Source organism: Plectropomus leopardus, chromosome 16 (assembly GCF_026936395.1).
Source record: "Plectropomus leopardus strain MGB_pleo_1.0 chromosome 16, ASM2693639v1, whole genome shotgun sequence".
NCBI classification, from domain to species: Eukaryota; Metazoa; Chordata; class Actinopteri; order Perciformes; family Serranidae; genus Plectropomus; species Plectropomus leopardus.
Window position 1 is genome coordinate 21,400,756 of NC_142191.1, and position 21,767 is coordinate 21,422,522.

Genomic DNA, 21,767 nt, shown 5'->3' on the forward strand with positions numbered 1-21,767 from the left:
AAAAAAATAAATCATACAGCTCTGTCTATTGATGATATCATAGATGCAGTAGATTTTGTAGAGTTGCTCTCTTGGGACTGAGATGAATCGATTGCTTTCTTAGGGAGGGATGAAATACTAGTTTGGTGTGTAGGCGTTCATGAAGTTGTTCTACAGTAATGCTACATCATTAAATACATGTCTGGTCTAAGTGTCTGGGGTGCTGTCATTCCTGCTTCCTGCTCTTAGCGCCAAGGCTATCCTGCCAGGGATGCCTAAATATACAACGTGCATCAAGCAAAAAATAAGTAAAAGTACTCAATATGTAGAAAATTGCCACGTTAAAGGTCCAGAGTGCGGGATTTAGGACGATATATTGGTAGAAATGGAATATAAGTATGTTTTCTTTACTGTATAATCAACTAATAATAATAACTGTTGTCTTTTTGTTACCTTAGAATGAACAGTTTATATCTACATTAATTGCAGGTCTTCTTCAATGGAGATCGCCATATTGCACAACTGTGGTTTATTTGTTTGCTACTGTAGAGACAAAGACTGGCTCTAGACAAGGTCATTTGTGTTTTTGTGTTGGCCTCAATATTTAGCAGCAGCAATTACTTTACAAATTAGGATTTAAGCTTTTTTTTATGCATAAATCTTAAAAAAGACTTTATAAAACATGATATGATTTGTTATAAATTTAACTACCAAACAGTTTATACAAGTACAGCTGCAACAGTTGGTTGATTAATCAATCACTCAATTCACAGAAATTTAATTGCCAACTATTTTTTCTTCTCTTTTTTTAAATAAATTTGGGTTTAAGGGTGTTTTTTGACTCTTTCAAAATAATTTTGAGGTTTTGCCATGTTTTTTTTTTATGCATTGGGTACTCTTAAATTTAAAACTTTTTCCTGATTATTTTCCTGAATATAGTTACTTGCTTTTACTTAAGTACACTTTCAATGCAGGACTTTTACTTGCAACAGAGTGTCCATAGTGTAATATTACTACTTTAACTTAAATAACTGACGAATACTTCTTCCGCCACAGCACAAAAAAAGCAAGTAAAGCACAAGTACTGTACCTCAGTACATAATTTGAGTAAATGTACCACCATAGTTACACCCCACCCTGAAAATACCAAAATAATGACTTGCATAGACCTACAGTTTCTGTAATTTCTTGACATTTTGGGGATCTTAAAATGAGCCCACAGCAGGCAGGAAAAAGTTTAGCCTGAAAAGTCCCTGCCCACACACCTGCCACCCACACACAGCAGGTAACACTGACCTCTGGACTAAGTGGTGCAATAACTAATGGAGAAAATAAAAAGATACAGAGCCGGTTATCAAACAGTATGCCTACGCTTGAGAAGACAGAGAAACCTTCCTCACGTCTACGACTGATGATATGATCTCCAATATGGTAACAAAATCTCCAAAATCAAAGTCTGCTCTCGCGTGTGGGGGTGGACAAACACTGACTGACAGAGGGGGAGAAAGAGAGAGGGCTCGCGCTCCCTCCCACCGCTCGTGCGCACCGACTGTGACTGCGCTCCGTCTCTCCTACACTCAAACATGGCGAAACTCTTTGCCATCATACCACCACCATCACCCTTATCCTCCTCATCGCTATCACCATCACCACCACCGTCCTTATCTTCACCATCATCACCGTTATCTCCGGTAGCGTGATGACCCGGGAGGATGGAGAAGTTGTCGGCGAGCCTATCGGAGATCACTTGGAGCCCGTTGGCGCTGCCGTTGGACGCGGTGGTCAGCAAGTTCCGTCTGCCCACTCTGGTCCGCCTGGCCCACGGTAAGAGACCAACCACCCTCACCGGGTGCCTGAACCTCCGGCGCCACTGTTTTAAACTTTTCTGCTGTTGTCCTTTTTTGTCAGCTAGCTAACGTTCCTCCGTCGTTTCACATCACCGGACTTTAAGTTACCGCGACAGCAATGATGACACATGACGATAAATAACGTTTTCCAGTCGGGAAAACAGATAAACTCAAACTTTTACCGGGGAAGGTGAGTTTCTAGCGGTTTTTGTGAGTGTTACAAGGCTGGGAGTTTAGAACAAGTGTAGTAATTTATTAAGAATCTCAACGGTGTCAAGACTGGGAGGAAAAATACCACTTCCGGTACAGGTTTTCAGAATAAAGCCTTTGACCCTTGTTAAAAAAGGGCGATCACTTCACAATTTAAACATAAATGTAGATATACATGTTATCATGTATCAGCATCTTGTTACCTTGGTAGTAATCTTGTCAAAACAGCATCTGTTTGCTAAACAAATTTAATAATCACAGAATGAATGGAATCATACCGTAATAGTCAGTGGTGGACAAAATTAGGGGTCGACTGATACTGTTTTTTAGGGCAGATACGATTATTAGTAGTTCATGAGACTGGTAACAGCTATTTGGAACCGATACAAACTCCTACACAAAACTTTGTTTAGATTCCTTTGACAAAGGTTAAATAGAAACGGACTTTTCTATAAAGTCAAGTAAAAATTTGAATAATAAAATTAATAAATAAAAATAGCTCCCTGAGGTTTTACAAAGTAAAAGTTCCTCCTATACTGACACTTTCTTGGCACTTTTTAATGAATTCATTAAAATAAAACGCAGATACAGATAATCGACAAAATGCCAAACCTCGGCCCCCAATAATCAGTCAGGCCGATAATCTTTTGACCCCTAGACAAAATACACAACTGTGTTACTTGAGTCAAAGAATAGATACTCCTGGTTAAATATTACTCCAATACAAGTGAAGGTTGCCGAGTCAAACAATTATTTGAGTTCAAGTTTTGGAGTACTTGCTCTTAAAAATATTTAGGTATTCAAAGTAGTTTAAAAATCTCACTGCATTGTTGTTTATTGGCACAATACATACAACTATAAAGTTGAGCACAGCATTGCCAACACTCTTCTGAGAGTTTTACTTTGTTTATATTGGTATTAAAAGGATTAAAAAAAGTCATAATTTCTAAGATAGGTTACTTCAGATTCTATTAGGCTACACAGCATTGCCAGAGATACTAAACATCTTATGATACGAAAATATGAATCATTCTTTATCTCAAAAACTTTAAACATAAACTTGGGGTGGCCATGGGTAATCTAGTGGAGAATCTTAATCTCCATCTGCTGTCATTAAGATTGCGTACAGAAGCGGTGGGTCTTTTCAGGGTAAATTGGGTAAAAAGGTTTTTTTATGATACTTAACTTTCTAAACATATGTTGATGGTGTCTCACTAACTTAAGGTCGTTACCCAGCTTTGACATCACTTGTTAGTAATGGATAATAAATTGGAACTCCACCACCTAGATATCCTGGAATATGTTTCCAGTAAACTGCACACAATATCATCATGTTTGCCAACATGTAATGTTTCATACCAAATGACACTGTTGTTTATGAGCCTGCACCACTATTTAATCTTGACTGACAGGTTCAATAAAAATGTTGCTCAGATTTGCTTTGAGTTAAAATAGCTATACCGAACAGGCATGAGTCAAATCAAGTTTCTTTTAAAGTGAGTTGTGTTGTCCAAATATTAAAAGACTCCAATTAGATTAGATCATTTGTTGGTATAAATATATAAACAGACTCTAATTAGATCATAGTGGGCCTCTGATGCACCATCAACATGTGATGTACGCAGGCAAAAGAAGCCAAATGTTAATTCAAAGTTATTGTGGTTCTTTTGAGTTGTAGAGCCAAAGACAAGCAAGCAAACAAAGGAACAAAAAAAGCATGACTCCTGCTGCCTCTCTTGCTTTGGCACTTGCTCTAGTAAAAAAAAAAGCAACATTTTGCTCACCCAGGTGTATGCTGGTCCTACCTGCCTATCTATCTTAACAACGGGTGCCACATATTACTCAATTTACTAATAAAACTAATACCAATTACACAAAAACTAAATACGCTAAATAAAACAATAATAATACGCTGAAACAAATAACTAGTCAAATTAAAACACTAGCAAAATGTAACCTAAATAAAGCAAACATCTAGAATAATACAAACAACATTACTGATGTTTAGCAAACAACTAAATACTACCAACAAATAGCTCCATTATAGTCTCTGATCAGAGTCTTTTTGTATTTTGACAGCGTGGTTGTCAAAGTAAATTACTATAAACTCATTCAATCATTTGTGTTTTAGTTTATTAAGTGCAAAGTTTTGGGCTTTGTTGACGTAATTTGGAAAAACACTGGAGAAGCAAGGGGGAGAATATAGTATGTTGTAGAACATTATTGAGAGGTTTTGTTGACTGGACGCATTTTGTGCTTTTATTTTGAAACCAACGTCGCCTTATTTCCGTTATTTTTCTGGTTCAGTCTTGACACCTTGATGCTTTTATTCATTTATTCTCGGACACCGATTTGTTTAGATCACACCAACACGCTGACTTCCACGAGGGATTCTTTGTGTAACATTTGTGTACACTTTTCTATTCACCCCTCTATGTTTTGCCGCAAACATGATTCTCTGCCTCACCAGATTTGGTGTCTTTACTTTGGGAACGCTCGATGGGTGTCATGGCCAAAGTTGTTCCAGTCCAGCGAGGCCCGGAAAGCCACAAAGTGTCTGTTGTGCTGCTGAAGTGCTGCTCAATTCTTTTCATATGTAAATGCTGTAATCTGTCGGTGAACGTGGTGAATACTAACGAGCGGGGAAGAGGAGGAAAACCTCCAACTTTCCTTCGTGGACAAAAGCGCGCTCCCGAGCCGTGTCATGGTCCCCGAAAATTACGCACCTTAGGCGGCGCGCGTGTGCATTGTGTGCATGTGTGTATGTAGAGAGAGCGCACCCGTAGGTGTTTATTAACTGCACTGTAGTTACCCCACAGATGCCTGCTTGTTTGCACAACCAGCCAACCTAGATGGTGGTTAGTTATTTACAACAGGACTTGCTGTCAGCATTTGGTTCTAGCTTTTACCCCATCTATTTCATATTAACAACAAACACAAACTGTGTTTATCTGCAGGGGAAATTGTGGCTCACTGGTATGTGAGTGTGGGGGTGTCATTCAGTGTGATGTGGTTTACCAGGTGATGTGATGGCTCTGGTCTACTGTCAGATTAAACACTTGCCTAACAAAGTTTTGTCACGATTAAGTACATTAGGCTACACAAAAGTAATATTCACTGCATTAAGTGTCAGTCAACCCAAATCACAAGAAAACTTCTTTCACGTGACCCAAGTGGAATTAGCTGTGGTTGTAACAAGTAGTGTAAAGCAACTAGTACATTAACTCATACAGTAAACCAACAGTTCCCACAATAAGTACTCTGACATGATGTTAGAAAAATTATTGCGTTAGTCTGACTGAAAGTGGACTTTTAAAACATGTGAACATGTTAGTCCAAACAAAATCATACTAAATTAAATTTCTTGAAGTCGGACTAACACACCCATAAAGCGGTTCAGAATTGAGCTACTCGTCATGTACACGCCTCAAACGGACCTGAGCTGGTCTCGGCTTTCTGTGTGTGCTCCTGGTCGCCTGCCGGGACTGCTCATTATTTATGAGGGGGGAAAGGGGTGATGCATAACAGGTAAAGCATTTTTTTTTTAAATTAAGCACTGGGGAGGAACTTGTGTTTATATTTTGGCTTAGGACATACAACTTTAAATGGTAGTATTTTGTATTTCTTTAAAATAAATCCCAGCCTCCACCAAATCTGATAAATAAAGTACAGTCCCTAGAGGGTTTGGCTCAGGTTTAGGTAGGGGTAATACAACACGGGCACAGAAGCTAAGCAATGTACTGCTGGGGACATATTTTAGCCACCTAAAGAAATCAACATCAGTTTAAGTGTACACTATATTTGCTCCACTTTACCTTACACAATGGCTGATGGCTGAGGCAGCAGTAGACCAGGACAGCTGGTTATGAAGCCATTTTTTTACAGCTGTTCTTGTCCTTGTACACATTTTCCAGTCCTGCGTGGATGTTCATAGGGGGTTTTGGACACCTCCTTGCTTCTGATGAATCTCAAGAACAGTGGCCATGTTGAACTTTGCTGCTGGACCGAAATTCCTGAAAACAACAAAAGTTTATACATTAATCACAAGAAGACCCATGCAGACATGTAACAAAGTTTAACAAGTTTGAAAAAAACTCTGCTTGCAGTTGAGTTAGGGGCATTACTTTACAAACTCCCCTCAAAATTTGGGTCTTCACAGTTGAGAAAAGTGCAGTTGACTTCTTTTTGATGAGTGGTATTTAACGTACTTAACTCCTAAAAACTGTTGACAGCAATCTGCCAGTCATCCAGAGTACCCAAGTTGTTTATGGAAAGTGGTATTACTGTTGTGTATTTTTTTTTCCTTGTGGTTAAAAAAATAAAACAAAAAAATATATATCCAAATGATCTGTATGGCTCTATAACTGTAGAAATATGAGGGGAAAATGGTCTTTTTTGTGATTTGGGTGAACTGACCCTTTAATATGCATTGCACCTTTGAAATGGCATCTCATCATCTGTGACGTGTTTGCATTCAGCCATCAGTCAACATGGTTGTTAGATTAAAAGGCTTAGTGATAACCGCTATCCTTCAGCAACAACAACAGAAAGATGTGCATCCATGTGATCTGAGTGTGAGTGTGTGTGGTGTGTGATTGAATTGTACCACTGTGCAATCTGCAGAAATCAATGCCGTTGTGCTACATGATGGCTCTGGTGAAAGCTGGAGAGCAGGGCGTATGTATGGGGGCTGCTGGGTAATAGTGGGTTGCCAGTTGCATAGCAGGATCCTGATGAATAGGTTCGGTGTGGTGAACCATCACTGATAGTGGTAATTATGGACACTGAATCCTGAGTGCGTGTGTATGTTTGTGTTTGGGAAATGTTTTCCTGTTAACCTTTGCTGAGCAATTTAGTGTAACCTTAGATATTAAAACCTGTTGTTTCAGGTAGACTTTTTGTGCATCACTAATCCATTTCTTTGTGTGAATGTGTTTCAGGTGAATGTGTGGAGGGGCTGTCGGAGGAGGATGTGGTGCTGTTACACTCCTGTCGTCAGTGGACCACAGTGACTGCCCACAGCTTAGAGGAGGGACACTACGTTATTGGACCCAAGATAGACATCCCTCTGCAATACCAGGGTGAGCCAACACACACACAAACACACACACACACACACTGCATTTCTACACAAGCATGCCAAAAAATATCTCAATAGTCAAAATTTTGTCCTCAACCTAAAAATACCAATTTCTTCCTAAATTGTTCATTTCCTCTGGGTTGGGGGAAGGAATAAATCTCACAAACATTTTTGTCACAAGGTCAACATTTTCCACTTGCTCTATTTTTGTTGGGGAAAACGTCTCTTTGTGCAAACAGACACACACGATAGACACAGCAGAAATTGACTGATAAGCCATTAGTGCCAAGTAATGATAGTTGAAATGTAATAGCTTTCAGTAATAGTTGGTCACTATGTTTTAGAGACAGAATGCAGGATGTTCAAATTAGAGATATACTGAGCAGGATTTTTCTTATGCAGATGTAATTCCTCTCAATCATCACTTATGACCCACTCTCAGTGTGTGTGGTGTATTTACTATCTGCAGAGACTCTGCCCTCTGCCTGGATTTTCTTATTTTCTGTGTTCAAGACATTTATGTGCATATAATATGCATCAAATATGAACGTAGTTTATAAGACTTCATCTTAATCCATTTTAGATCAAACAAGAAGAAAGACAATTCTTTATAGAGTTTGCTTGTTCTTTTCATGTTTATGTGGCTTCCTGACAGTTATTTCTTCCCAAAAGACACACATGTCAGGTATTAGGAACATCCTCATATTGTTTGAGCCTTTATTAAGCCAGTCAGTGCAAATCTTAGTTCCAATGTACAGAATGTGGATGTTACAGGGGAGATCCTAAAGTTTCCACAGATATACACTATTCCAGACTCAAATTTGGGAATTTGCATATAAAATATTGCACAAGATGTCTGGATTTCTTTTCCATCTGATGGAATACTGTAGACATGATTTTTATGAAGTCTTAGGTTTGAAGAAGACCTGGACACTGCCTGACAGTGTGGAGTAGAGCTGCAACAGCTATTTGTTTGTTTTCAACAATGAAATTAATCTGCAACCATTTTGATAATTAATTGGTTTACGTAATTAAATAAAGTCAAAATTCTCTGATTCCAGCTTGTTCAAACATGACATTTGAGGACATCATCAACCCTGATCCACATATTTCACCATTTTCTGACATTTTATAAACTAAACATCTAGTTGATGAATCGATAAAACATTCAAAATATTCGGTAGTTGCAGACCTAGTGTAGGGCTTTAATAACCTGAAAGTTACGTAAGATGAAAACAAACAAACAAACAAACAAACAAAAAAAAACAGGAAAAATATGTCAGGGGGCTAATTAAATTACTTTACAACCAAACAGTTAGACGCAAAACTTGAAAAGTGATTTTAGTAAAATCATTACAATTGTCTAGTCAAACTTGAATAAAATTATTATTTCCCAACATGTACTCCATTGTACCATTTAACGCTATTGAATAATGGTACGTAATATCAGACTCCTACTTCAGCTCCTAATGTACAGACAACCGGCTACTGTAGATGTGACCTTCCCTGACTCCTCTTGTCCATTGACCTGTCTTCTTCCTGCTGAATGAGTCTAGTCAGAATGACCTCACCAGAGCTCAATCCCCACAATCCCATTGTTCAGACTGTCCGACCAGTCACATTATTCTCTGTGTAACTGGATCCTAATGCCTCCTCTTCATTGTTTCCTCCACCGATTGAGTGCTGATGTCACCTCACACTACTGCCGCCTCTTGGGCTCCTTTTCAGAAGAATGAAAGAACACTTGGTTGGGAGGGAGGGTGTTGAGATCACTGTCATTTTAAACATGACTACCAAAATGTCACTGACTGTCCATGACTGCCAATACTGGCAATACTTGCAGTTAGCAGCAAAAGTAAATAGCTCAAAGAGTAAATAGTAGTTATCTTTGTTTTGTTATAAAAAAAACGGACTTTAATTAGGTCCGAGTCAAATAAGGGCTCTCCAGCGTACTGGTGTAACCAGAGTTTTATCATAGGAGTATTTTCAGCAATTTTGTATTGCACTTGCATAAACAGAGTGACATTACAAGAGATACATTAAAAAGGAATGGACAAAATTGAAGCAGCAGAAGCTGTGATATGCTACAATCTCTCATCTCACTGTGCGACAACACTTCACCATCAGGATTTAATCCATTTTGTCTGATAACTTCTTGAAAGTCTAGAAAAGCCACAATATATATATATATATATATATATATATATATATATATATATATATATATATATATATCTTTTTTTCCCTATTCAAGTTATCAGAGCACTAAACTTGAATACCCAACTTGCGAACTTTGAAGCTTTTACGTGTCTTTACAAAGGCAGTTAATAACAAGTGACTAAATAAGACTACAAAACGTCATCATGCTGAGCCTCATCGAACAAGGCTTTACAGTCTTGTAGCAGTAGCAACCGTAATGTAGTTTCTAGTAGTCTAACGTTGTTGGGTTGTGTTTTTTTAAAACTTTTTTTTTCTTGTAACATTTAGGAGTCAAAACTCCTGAAAGTGGTGTTCATCTGGAAAGATTATCTTGCTGAACAAAACATATATGTATCATAAATGTTTGTTTAACAAAGAGAGTATTTTCGGCAATGATTCAAATACCTATGTACAAATCCCATAGGCTTTTTGATGAGGAAACCAGGGCAGAGCTTACTTCCAGGTTAGCTAACAGAAAAACTTCATCTCTGGGGCACTCTATGGGTTACCTTTTAATCACTTCCTCTTAACCCAGACAGATACTGTAGATATTAGGCCCAATTTTAACCCAGAATGGGTCGCCCTAACTAATTTCAGAGTTTGGTGGTTGCTTGACATTCAGTTTTTGGGCGGTTACAACCCCTGATCATCAACATTCTGGCTGTTGGATGATCAAATGGATTTTTTGCCACACATCCAGGACAGCACAGTATCTGCCCAGCTCAACACAAAGCAGCTTTGGCCATTTCTGCTGCTGGACCCTGAAGCATTGCATCAACCGGACATCTTTCTCAGCTCCGAGCCATTTTAACGATGGGTTCCAGTATTATGCATTAAATTTTAGAGCTACCTTTGTGTCTCTTAAAACATGACAGGTATGTTGTTGTTGAATCAGAGGCCACCGCCAGTGATGAGCTAATGTCTGTGTGATGACTTCATACAGGAAGTCTAAATAAGCTTAGGAGGAGAGCAATATAGGTTTCCCCCAAGGTATAGACAACAGGATGCTCCCTCCTTCATCCTCTCTCTCTGTCTGTATCCTCCTCAGTCCATCAGTGAGAAAAGCAAAGATGACTGAAGGGTACGGGACAGAAAAGCCAAATGAATGGCTTTCAGTGAAACAAGTGGCGCCACAGCCACACTTGTAATGTGTAACTGGTGGGCAAAGCCTTGTGTGTAGGGATTGAAAAGCCAGTGATCCATTTTTATTTTTATAGTTTGTTGCTCCGCAGTACCATTCTGAGTTTCAGTCTTTGGGAAGGGTGGTAGTGAGTTGTGCTAAAAAGTAGCTGTTATTGTTCGCTGGGTGGAAGCTCCTTATCCTGGGGGCTCTGTTTGAATTGGAAGGTGGGGGGTGGAGGAGAAAGAGTGGGAGAGAAAAGGAGGGAGGTGCTGGCGAGAAGGATGGTTGAATTTGGTATGCAGTGCTGCCTCCCAGACAAAAAAACTTCCTCATGTCTCTTTCCCTTACAAACAAACACTCTAAGAAAAAGGAGGACCCTTCAAGGGCTGCAGTAGTTAAACGCAATTAAACTGGTAAAAAGAAAGGATAATGTGATTTTAATAAGGCTGATTTGGAGCCTATTGTGCATTCCTTTATGGGTTCTTTATAATGTCAGAAAGTGGCACAAACCAAAACACGGACAGTTTAAAGTTACTGGACTGCAGCACTGGAGCGCATGACTGTGAAAGATTTACAGACAGAGGAGGGGATGAGCAAAGGAAAGAGAGGGTGAAAGTGTGTATGTGTGAGTATGTGTGAGTGTCTCCATGGTGATGTGTCTCTGCTCTGCGTGAGAATGGGGGTCCTTTATTGGTTGCCATGCCAACTCCGTCGGCTGTCGATTGGCAGAGAACTGGTGCCAGGTCACAGGTCACGGAGGTGTCTTTGTATTCTTTTCGTCCAAACAGTGTCTACTGCGGATGTGTGTGTGTGTGTGTGTGTGTGTGTGTGTGTGTGTGTGTGTGTGTGTGTGTGTGTGTGTGTGTGTGTGTGTGTGTGTGTGTGTAGGTGTGTGTAGATCTGTAGGGAGTCAAACAGAGAAAAGAAAGATTTTCACCTATTTTTATAATTGCTCCCTTTCCTTCCTTTCTGTCTTCCTCCACTTTTCTCTCCTCTTTCTTTGACCTCCTTCGTTCCTTCCTCCACCATTCCCCCTTTTTCTTCACCTTCCTCTTTCCTCATCCACCCAACACATTCTCATTCCAACTCTTCGAATATGACTCCTTGGTCTGTTCCGTTCACGTTTACGTATGACACGCAAGGTATGGTCCTACGTCTGTTGTTGGCGTTCTTGGAGGGTGTGTCAAATTACACCTGTTAAATGCACTGGGTCTTTTCAAAAAACACATCTGTGTTTCACAGGACATGCAGTGCATGTTTTGCTCATTAAATGCATACAGTCTTTTTCAAAAGACGGTAAAACACCTCGTGTTTACCTTTATGCAACAAAAGGTGGTTAGGTTTAGGAAAAACAAGCAGTGTGTTGTTTAAGCCTAAATAACATAAAAAGGTGATTGCCAGGCTCCACCTATCTTTGCACCTCCCTTCTTGCACCTCCTCTACCCTTCCCTTCTCTCACCCCTGTCCCTCTTCCATCCTCTCTGTAGGGAAGTTCAAGTTGTTGGATGAAGACCGAGACGTCAGGGATCCAGTCCAGTATTTTTCCAGTGTGGAGGAAGTTGCTGGCATCTTTCCTGACCGGGTCTTTGTCATGGAGACGATCACCTTCAGCGTCAAGGTTTGAATAACACGAGAGAATCGTAGTTAAAGTTTGTGTCATGCAATATCATGTCCATACATCCATACATGTGTATGCTGCAGGTGGTTTCAGGGGAGTTCAGTGAGGACAGTGAACCATACAGCTTCACTCTGCAGGCTGGAGATGAGCTGTCACTCATGGGGAAGGCGGAGCTTCTCTGTGCCACGCCATCCAAGGAGAAGACGGGTCTGAGCGCACTCTTGAGACGCCTGGGGAAGACTCCTAGAAGTACGTATGGTCGGAGTGTTTATTTCTGTGTTTTATGGAGTCCTGTTGCTGTGGTTATTCATGTGCTATATTCAGTGAGCACGAGGGGATCAGTGACATCATCGGCAGTACTGTGTGGAATATTTGTTGATAACTCAGATCAGACCGTCTGTGTTCAGCAGTGAAAGATCAGTTTTACTGAGCAGGAGACTAATGTGACCTTTACTCTACATTCTTTGACCCCTGGCTGATGCACCTTTCTGTCACCGCCTCTTCAGGTAAAACTCCCTGCCTGGTCTGCATGAACCATCGCACCAACCAGAGCGTCAGCCTACCCTTTGGTTGCCGTGGACGCTTTTGCACACGCTCCCCTCTGGAGCAGGGCATGCTGGGGGGGGAGCACACTGTACGCAGCATCATCGAGAGGGTTCGCCTCCCAGTTAATGTGTCCGTGCCGTCACGACCACCACGAAACCCCTATGACCGCCATGCGGTCCGAGAGGGCCACCGCTACAAGCTGCTCAACATCGTCAGCAAGACGGTGGTGCTGTGCATGGTACTCCGCCGACAGGAAGTCTCCCCCTCCCACTTCCTGCTTCTGCGTTGCATGCCCCGATTCAACGTAGCCGAGGCCTCCGTTCACACGGCGGCTCTGGAGAGCCTCCTGTTGCGACACGCATTTGACCCTGATGCCTACTCTCGCGCTGTTAGAGAAACCCGGCCAGAGCTGGAGTGTATGACAGAGGAGTGTGTGAGCCCGCGGCGCTCTCGCATGTGTGTGTCGGGTCAGGACTCCTTGGCACCGGCACTGCAGCGCCTCTCCATGTGCGGGTATGGGGGTGGGGTAACGGACAGCCTATCACAGCGCTGCAGGGACTCTCTTGGAGAGCGGCTGGGGGAGGGACCAGGTGAGGAGCGGGAGTATGTGACTCCTGAGTGGACCGATGCCGAAATGAGGACCAGTGAGGAAATCCCTTACGAGGAACTGTGGACCAATCAGAACGCAGAAGGCTTGGGGAAGGAGCCAAATCTCATCTCCTTTCATTCGTCTTCCTCACTGGACGGTTCTCTGGGTACCGTGGTGACAAGAGTGTCTACCCCGCCACCTGTACCTCCAAAATCTGATGCTGTGAGTTTCAGTCTTCACCTCCTGTCCTTTTTTTCGTCCTTCTGTCTCTCATTCCTTTTATCCGTCCACAGCAGCATCCGGTTGTTAAAAGTCAGGATGCCTGGTTTGAATTATTCATACATTACAGCTTTTAAACCTCAGCGGCCACATTCACACACTCACACAAACTCACACTGACTTCCTGGAAAGGCTGCCATACACTCACAGCCCATATGCTCACAGCACATGAATACATATCATCGAGGATGCAGCAGGTACACGTGTGTTGTGTCCTGGAATATAGTAATTCAATAAATAAAGAGCCAGTTCAGTCGTGTGGTAGAGTATAATACTGATGGAGCCTGTGCTCTTAAGAATGACCAAATTGTTATTGATTTCACGATAAATGACGGCCACAGCGCATCAGTCTAATGTGATGATTAGAGCAGAAAAGATTGTGATTGCTGTGTATCAGCACTGCACTTCCAAAAAATCATTTGTCAATCACACAGTCTTCTGTTTGCCTTAGAGTTTCAGTGAAATACAGTTTTCTGCAGGTTACACTTTTGCTTGTCTGCTCAACCATGTTGGCTGTTGCTGCCAGTGCCAGCTCATCCCCCACTTCTACATGTAGATCTGAAACTGGTGGAGCTTAGGGCCAAAATTTGGTTTTTCATTCTAAAGGAATCAGTTGATTATTCTACATACACGTCAGAAAAAGTGGGAAGGGGCATTCATGTTCCTTGAGACCAAGATGGCATCTTGGAATAGCCTCAGTGCAAAACACCCAAACATATTTAAGATATTTCAGTTATCAATGACACAAAACACAGACAAAGAAGCACTAACTCTGGCAAGAGAGAACACTACTATAATACTACTACAGACGCCTGTGGTTTTTTTCTTAATGTTAAGATAAACAGTTACTTGGACAGAAAATTTGAACATGTACTAATTTTAACAAAGACATAACATTGAACAACTAAAGCTCCCATGACTGATAGATGGGACACGACTTTGGCTCGTTATAGAGGAGGGCATGTTAACTATATTTAGAGTACTTTGTTTAACATTTAAAAGTTAAAGTTTAAATTACCTGAAATACCTAAACTGTGTCACATTCACCCTGACGGACAGGCCTGAAAACAGGTTAGTAAAAAGTAAAGCAGCGTGGAGGCCGGTGGAAATGTTACAGAGATTAGTTTTTTAAATTTCTCTTACTTTTTCAGCCTCTCTTTCAAATTCAGCAAAGTCTAAATTTAGATCGATGGTCAAGCATTGCTTTGACAGAAACTGACAAAATTTTGTAGCAGCCTGTCACTGCATTGTGCAGCTACAGGGGATAAAATTAGCAAGCACACCTAGGTGTCATATGTCCATCACTGCCAATGGAAGCCAATCAGAGCTTGAGAGGATAAATACCTGTGACTACTGCAGAGTTATTTGTCCTGGATATGGATGCTGATTGTAACCTTTCCCATTAAATACAAAAGACAAATGTTGGTGGGTTTTTTGTGTAGTGATGTCATAAGTTGAGAATCACTGCTGTTTAACTTTTTTTCGACTTCAGACTGTTGCAATCACACATTAACAACTTAAAACTCTAAAGTACTTTGTTGGATTGTACTTCGTCTATCTGTATATTCCTATTATAACTTGTAAATTCAGGGTTGTGTGTGCACTAACAAAGCTCAGTCTCAACGTTACACTCTTTCCACAAATTGTTTAATGCTTCTCATGTTCAGCTGGAGGCTATTATGTTCCTCAATAATATGACCAGCACTTTCATAGATAAAACCATCAACAAAAACAAATGTACTTTAAAGCAGAAAATGGTGTGTGGTGCTGAGAGCAATGCTGTTTTCTTAGCTGAGCTGTTCTTATTCTGGCATTAATGGGTGGCTTCTCAGCTTTGGTGCTCACATGTTGGTGTGTATGGTGTCTGAGTTTGTAAGGGGGAAATTATCTCGCTTTGTTTTGTTTAATTAACTTTTTTCTTTCAAAGTGATAGCAGCTAGAAGCGTTACAGAGTGTGTGGGTGATGTGTGCTGTAAAGCAGAATTATACCCTGTCACACTAGTGTTTCTTCATTCCCTGATATTTAGTCTGCCAAGACACTCTCTGTGTGTGTGTGTGTGTGTGTGTGTGTGTGTGTGTGTGTGTGTGCGTGGTGGGGGTTGGGGGGGGATGAGGGAGAGAGCTTCTGTGTGTGAGGGAGTTTGTTTGAGGTGTAAAGGTCACTAAGTTTGACATTTACCAAGCAGAACATTGAGACAAGCCAGCAGACACACACACACACACACACACACACACACACACACACACACACACACACACTCACTCACTCCCATTAAGCCTCATGAGAAGTCAAGTTTTAGGAGTTCACTTTTTTTTCTGCTGTCGTAGCTCTTATATTCTTGCGCGTGTGTGTTTGTGTGTAGGTGAGAGAGGAGTGCCGCTATTTGATCGCCCCTCCAGTTCCCCCCCGCTGCTCTAAAGGGGGCACCGTCTCCAGTCCGGTCCCCAGCCCTCCTGTCCCTCCTCGCTTTCCCAAAACCTCCACCTCCCCAAGACCCAACCTCTCCTTCTACTCCTCTGGACTTCAGGACAGGTACAGAACAGATTTTCTTTTTTACATGCAATAAATCAGAATCAGAAAAAGATTTATTGCCAGGTATAAATCGTTGATACATTTATTCAGAATTATTATACTACAGCATTTTAATGGCAGGTCTAGATGACTTGCAGTAAATGCTGTATTTGATGTTGAAAATTTCAGTTTTGGTTAAACATTTGCTAAAGGCATTTAAACAAAGTTTTGTGTTGGAGTTTGTTATATTCCATATTTTAAATATTAACAGAAAGATTTCCACTTTTATGTAAGTGCATATCGGTTCCAAATAATGGTTATCGGTGTCATTAACTAGTAATAATAGGTATCAGTATCGGCCCTGAAACACCAGTATCATTCGACCCCTACCACACTTTAATACAATGTATATGATTAACGTTTTTAAAACTGAATAGAGTCACACTGACTGATACTAGAAGCTTATGTCGTTCTCCTGCTCTGTCCCAGCTGCTCGCCCTCTCCAGATGCCTCCCTCTACTGTTACCCATGCTCATGGGCGGACTGCCCGGCCCCTAACCCTGCCAGTCCTGAGCCGGTCCCTGCCGCCCCCGCAGACAACACAGCCAATCCTCAGCCAGCACAGGCCACCTGGGCAGAGCCGTGGGTCGAGTCCTTCACGTCCTCTGGACCTCGACTGAGGCCGCCACCTCCACAGAGTCGATTTGCTCCCTTCGGGGCGCTGAACCCCTTCAACCGCCAGTCCCCCTGCCCCTCACCCGAGCCCACAGCCAATGCCACGACAGATTCCTCCAGAGGTGCAGAAGGTGGTGGGATGTCAACAGGGGTCACAGAAGGGTTGTCCCCGCCCCCTGACCCCACCTGGCGGCCTCCTTCCGACCTGTCTGTGCTGTCACTGGAGGAGGTGTCGGCCTGCCTGCGGTTCATCGGCCTTTCAGAGGCGGCAGTGGCCGTATTCCAGCGGGAGCGCATTGACGGCAGCCTTCTGGTGCAGCTGACCGAGGAAATCCTGTCACATGACTTCCACCTGAGCCGACTCCATGTCACCAAGATCACACAGTTCATACAGGGCTGGAGGCCCAAGATCTAACACACACACACATACACACGCACACTGTCCTGATAATGTGCCTGTTGGCTCCTGAGCCATCCTGAATGTGCCTTCCACTGTGAGCAAGTGGCTGCTGAGCCCCACTGACTGAAGCCCAGACTCTGCTGAAGGAAACCACGCCACCCTGTGGTCACACTAAAGAACTGACACCAGACTGGCTCTCATGCCAGGAGTCTCTGACTGCATAGATACTTCCTGTCTGAATCACGGACTGGGACTAGTTTACTAACACATGACGACAACAGACAGCAACGTGAAAAAAGTGTTCAGTTTGCATTAGGGGCAAATAGTCGACCACAATACATCCTCATGCTTTGAGACAGATGTTGGTTTTAAGCACTGCGTGGGTTTGTGATCCTACATAAAATCTGATGAGGGGAAAACATGCCAACGTTCTGCATAAAAATAAAGGGGTTTAATGTGAGTTTTTGCAATATAAAGCCTCTATTGTTGACCAGCAGGACATGTAACACTGAATCGGTTTCCTACCTGAGTGTCTTGCACAGTGTTTTTCATTTAGTTCTTCTTCATCTGTGCTTGAGCTTCAGCGGCCTGTAATTGGCATGAAATACAATTGTTAGGAGATAAGAAATGGCTGTTAAAAGCAAAATAAAAAAATGAAAAACGCAGAAAGTATAAAAATCAAAAGCACCCAATGAAGTAATTATTTCAGGGTTCCCACACATTTTTAAACCAACAAATTAAAGAAATTTCCATAACTTTTCCATATTATTTTAACTGATTTCCATGACTTTATGTGTAGAGGTACGCACACATTTGAGCGCTATACTGCTCTGCACCACAAAGTCAAAAGTTTGGCTGCAGAGCCTCCATCCAGCACAGCTACATTCTGCCTCTTTTGTGAGCCATATGTCATATTTGTCATTTGGAAGCCATAACATATTAAACATGCACTTTCCCAGCATGTGCAGTTAAGCAAAGAGCGAGTGCGTGCTGACTTTACTTGCACATCAGACATTCCCGCCACCAACAAGCTGCATACGCCTCCGGTGTGTATCACGTGATACTGGTGACATTTCAACAGTTACGTAGAGCAACACTAGATTTTAAGTTGGTAGTATTTCGCATAACCTAGGACAGGTTTTTAGGATTTTTAGGAATATATTTTGAACAATGGCCAAAACTGTGTTTATTCAAAACTTTCCAAAACATTCTGTTAACTCTAAATCATCTCCAGACCTTTAAAACCATTTTTAAAAATTTTTTTTATAACTTTTCCAAGAATTTCATGACTGTGGGAACCCTGTTCTTGAGTGTCTGGTACTAATCCATGATCCACTGAACCATCTCTTGGTATACAGTACTGTGCATCCAGGCCATTTCGTGCTTTGGGAGGGTGACATTCCTAATTAATATCTCCTTTAAGGGTTACACGAGACGTCCCTCTGCCTGGAGTGCTCCACACAGATGTGTTGCCATGTTATAATACAATTTTCTACTGCCTCAGAAATAGAGTTCTCAAAATGTACCTCAGATCACTTGTTCAGATATGCTTGATTTAGCCATGCATTATAATAAATGAAATTACACTAGGTAATATGTTCACATTTGTTTACGTCTTAACACGTCACAAAACACACTGATGGCTGCTTGAAAGTACGAGGTCCAGTAAAATTGCGAATATGAGAAAAAGGTCCAAAGCTTTATCAGAGTGGACGTAATCATAAACCGCTGAAAGAATAACATAACTAATGTCGCATCAGATACACACCACAGCTGCAGTTATCATCTAGTTATTGAATAATAAAAATGAATAGTTTTAAAGGAACATCTCCCTTTTAAAGTTTACTTCCTCAAGTTAGTTGAGGGAAATTTTGACAGGCATTTTTCCATGATTTCTAAAATTTCATACACCAAATGATACATTGCTCTTCTACATTATATGTGCAGGTCAACCTCTAAATCCTACCCCAAAATAATTAAATAGAAACAAAAAAAGTGCATTACTTTCTTAATATGAATACACAAAGTCAAAACCATCATATCTCTATGGTTTCCCTGAGAAACCAACAAGGCAAATCAAGAAAACACATGCAAACAGGCACAACACAAGCAAATTAAGAAACCTTTTCACAAACAGCCAGGTGGACCACAGAGAGCTACGCACGGTGCAATTGTTCCTCCCTGCTCCCTTACAGTGAACATAGCAGAGCTGCAGACGGCTAATAAAATCACGGATAAATTCTCCTGATATCATACCTAACTTTAGTGGATCATTACATATCTGTGTCAAATTAATCTGCAGATACCTCGGTTCAAAATAAGACCAAACTTTTCTTTGGATTTATTACGTTTTTGAGACACTACAAAGTAGGGCTGGACAATATGGCCAATAAATAACATCACAATATTTTTATCACGATAAACAATATTTATCTTAATATTTTAAAATCTTCTCTAAACTACTGTAGGTATTGTAAAGTATTGTTATAATAAAGATAAATAAAGCACTGCTATAATAAAGTTAAACAAAATACCATATATATCAAAGTTAAATAAAGTGCTTTTGTTATAAAGTTAAAGTACTATAATCAAGTTACATAGGCTATAGTACTGTTATAAAAAAAAGTTAAATAAAATCTGTTATACTCAAGTTAAATACAGCACTTTTATAGTAAGGTTAAATAAAGTAATATTGAAGTTATATAAAGGTAATGTTATAACAAAGTTACATTTTTCAAATAAAATTTGGGGGGTAATTTATACTTGATGTTCGTGATATACTCATTTTTTACACTCCAACATAACAAGCCATGATACATCAAATACTTTACTCAAATAGCTTACAGCCTTTAAAACCTGACAAAGACAGCGCCTACGATATTACGATACCAAAAATCTAAGGCGACATTAAGATTCGTACTACAATATCGATATAGTATCGATGTCTCGCTCACCCTTACTGTAAGGCTAAAATGTGGTCTGCCAAAGGGTTAACACTTCGTTTTCAGTCGAGTCAAGCGGAACCGACCGGCTGTTAAAGAGTGAGGAGTCACCGGAAAGCAGTCAATGATGATCTAAACCGTCAATATAACAGCTTTTACATCGATTGTCAAAGCAAGAGTCATTCTTCAGTCATAAATGTGCGAACAAAATATGTGTCTGAATGACTCAATGGTGTGCGTGAGCAGCTGCCACAGACAGAAACGAGTTTAAAGCAATTACGGATGCTGACGTCTTTAGAGACAATTATCAAAAAAAAAACAACCCAAACTTACAGTTTTGAGATACTTCCAACACTTATGGCAAAAGGTGAACAGGTGTCCCGACCGCGTGCATCACTTTTTAGTGTCCCCTGGAAACCGATTCTGTTGAGTGGCACAGAACATGGACATCAAGATTTATATGGTTTTTAACCCCAAACCACCATTTCCCCCTCTATCCTTAACCTAGAAATCCCTTTTTAAGAAAAATTCGCGAAAACCAAATTTTCCGGCTAAAACTGGTCAATATGTTTCTTTATTTGCCTGTATTGGCAAATATATTATTAATTTTTCAGAGAGCTCTCAGGACCACTGTGGCTGTAACTCTGCTCGGACAGCAACAAAACTTAATGCTTATTAGGGTTATTAAAAAATGTATATTATACAAAATAATTAATATAAAAATTAATTGGCCTGCACCATGAATACTACATATCTGTGTATGTATAATGCATTCACTTCATAATAATAGTAATAACAATAAAAAATATTGTCCCCGTTTTTCTGAATTAACAAGATAATTATCTCAGAATTCTGATTAAAGTCTTAATGAAAAAAAATCTGCTTTTTTTTCTTTATTAACAACATTATCTCAGAATTATGAAAAGCCTTTACAGAAAAATCTTTATTGCTTTTATGAATTCACTAGATAATATTCTCGTGGTTTATTGTTTTTTTAGAAATTGCATCAATGTTTTTTCCCCATAAAATAATTTCTTATATTTCTGATAGGCCTGCTATTTCAATAACTAATCTTGGTCATTCAGAAAAAGAGGGCAATTATGTTTTTCCCATGAAAACATTTTTCAGAATGCTTGGATTATAATCTCATTAATTCAGAAAAACAGTAAATTTTTTCACTTAAATGGATAATTTACGTTTTCATATCCAGCCCTGGAACAGATGGTTGATTGTTTGGCACAAGAGAGAGATCGAGAAGGCTGCCAACAGAGTGCTTACATTTTTTGTTTTTTAGCTGCTGTCAGGCCAGTATAAATATACACCTTAATTCAGGTACAAATACGTACATCCACTTACAAGGACAGTTTACTAGAAATCTGCAATGGTTTCATACACAGAAGAAAAAACTGAGACCAACCCTAGTTAAATGAATCAGAGGCTTATGTAAGACTTGCAGATGTGAAAAACAACAAATATCAGGAAAAAATTCCTGTCTCAAACAGCATAGTAAACTATTGCATTGATCAGTTTCCCCATTTTTTTCTTCGACAGTAACAAAAAGAAGAAGAAAAGATCAAAAGGATTACTTTGTAATCGTACATGTAATAAAAGGTGATGCTTCAGTGGTAAGCTGTGGTGGAGATCAGATCCTTTACATATGTAAAAGTACCAGAACAACAATGTAAAAATACTTCAGTAAAAGTCCTGCATTCAGTCTCTTATTTGAGTAAAAATACAGAAGTATCATTAAAATGTACTTTAAAGTATC

The 21,767-nt window shown here is 40.4% G+C and overlaps 1 protein-coding gene across 2 annotated transcripts; it reads left to right on the plus strand.

Annotated features, from left to right (window-relative positions):
• Window positions 1–1,289: 1,289 nt before the first annotated feature.
• Window positions 1,290–18,651, plus strand: garem2 (GRB2 associated regulator of MAPK1 subtype 2). Of its 2 annotated transcripts, none has more exons than XM_042503585.2 (7): window positions 1,290–1,803; window positions 6,977–7,117; window positions 11,926–12,056; window positions 12,140–12,305; window positions 12,563–13,413; window positions 15,834–16,003; window positions 16,472–18,651. In XM_042503585.2, the coding sequence occupies exons 1-7, from the start codon at window positions 1,692–1,694 to the stop codon at window positions 17,070–17,072; spliced, it is 2,172 nt and encodes a 723-aa protein (XP_042359519.2). In that variant the 5' UTR covers window positions 1,290–1,691; the 3' UTR covers window positions 17,073–18,651. The 2 variants fall into 2 exon arrangements, with proteins under 2 accessions (XP_042359519.2, XP_042359520.2); XM_042503586.2 differs by having other exon boundaries at window positions 12,194–12,305.
• The last annotated feature ends 3,116 nt before the right edge of the window (window positions 18,652–21,767 follow it).

Excerpts from the sequence above, each read along its gene's own strand:
- garem2 (XM_042503585.2), top strand. The coding sequence starts at position 1,692 with ATGGAGAAGTTGTCGGCGAGCCTATCGGAGATCACTTGGAGCCCGTTG. Across the intron at positions 1,804-6,976 it reads TCTGGTCCGCCTGGCCCACG|GTGAATGTGTGGAGGGGCTG; the intron begins GTAAGAGACCAA and ends AATGTGTTTCAG. Across the intron at positions 12,306-12,562 it reads CCTGGGGAAGACTCCTAGAA|GTAAAACTCCCTGCCTGGTC; the intron begins GTACGTATGGTC and ends CCGCCTCTTCAG.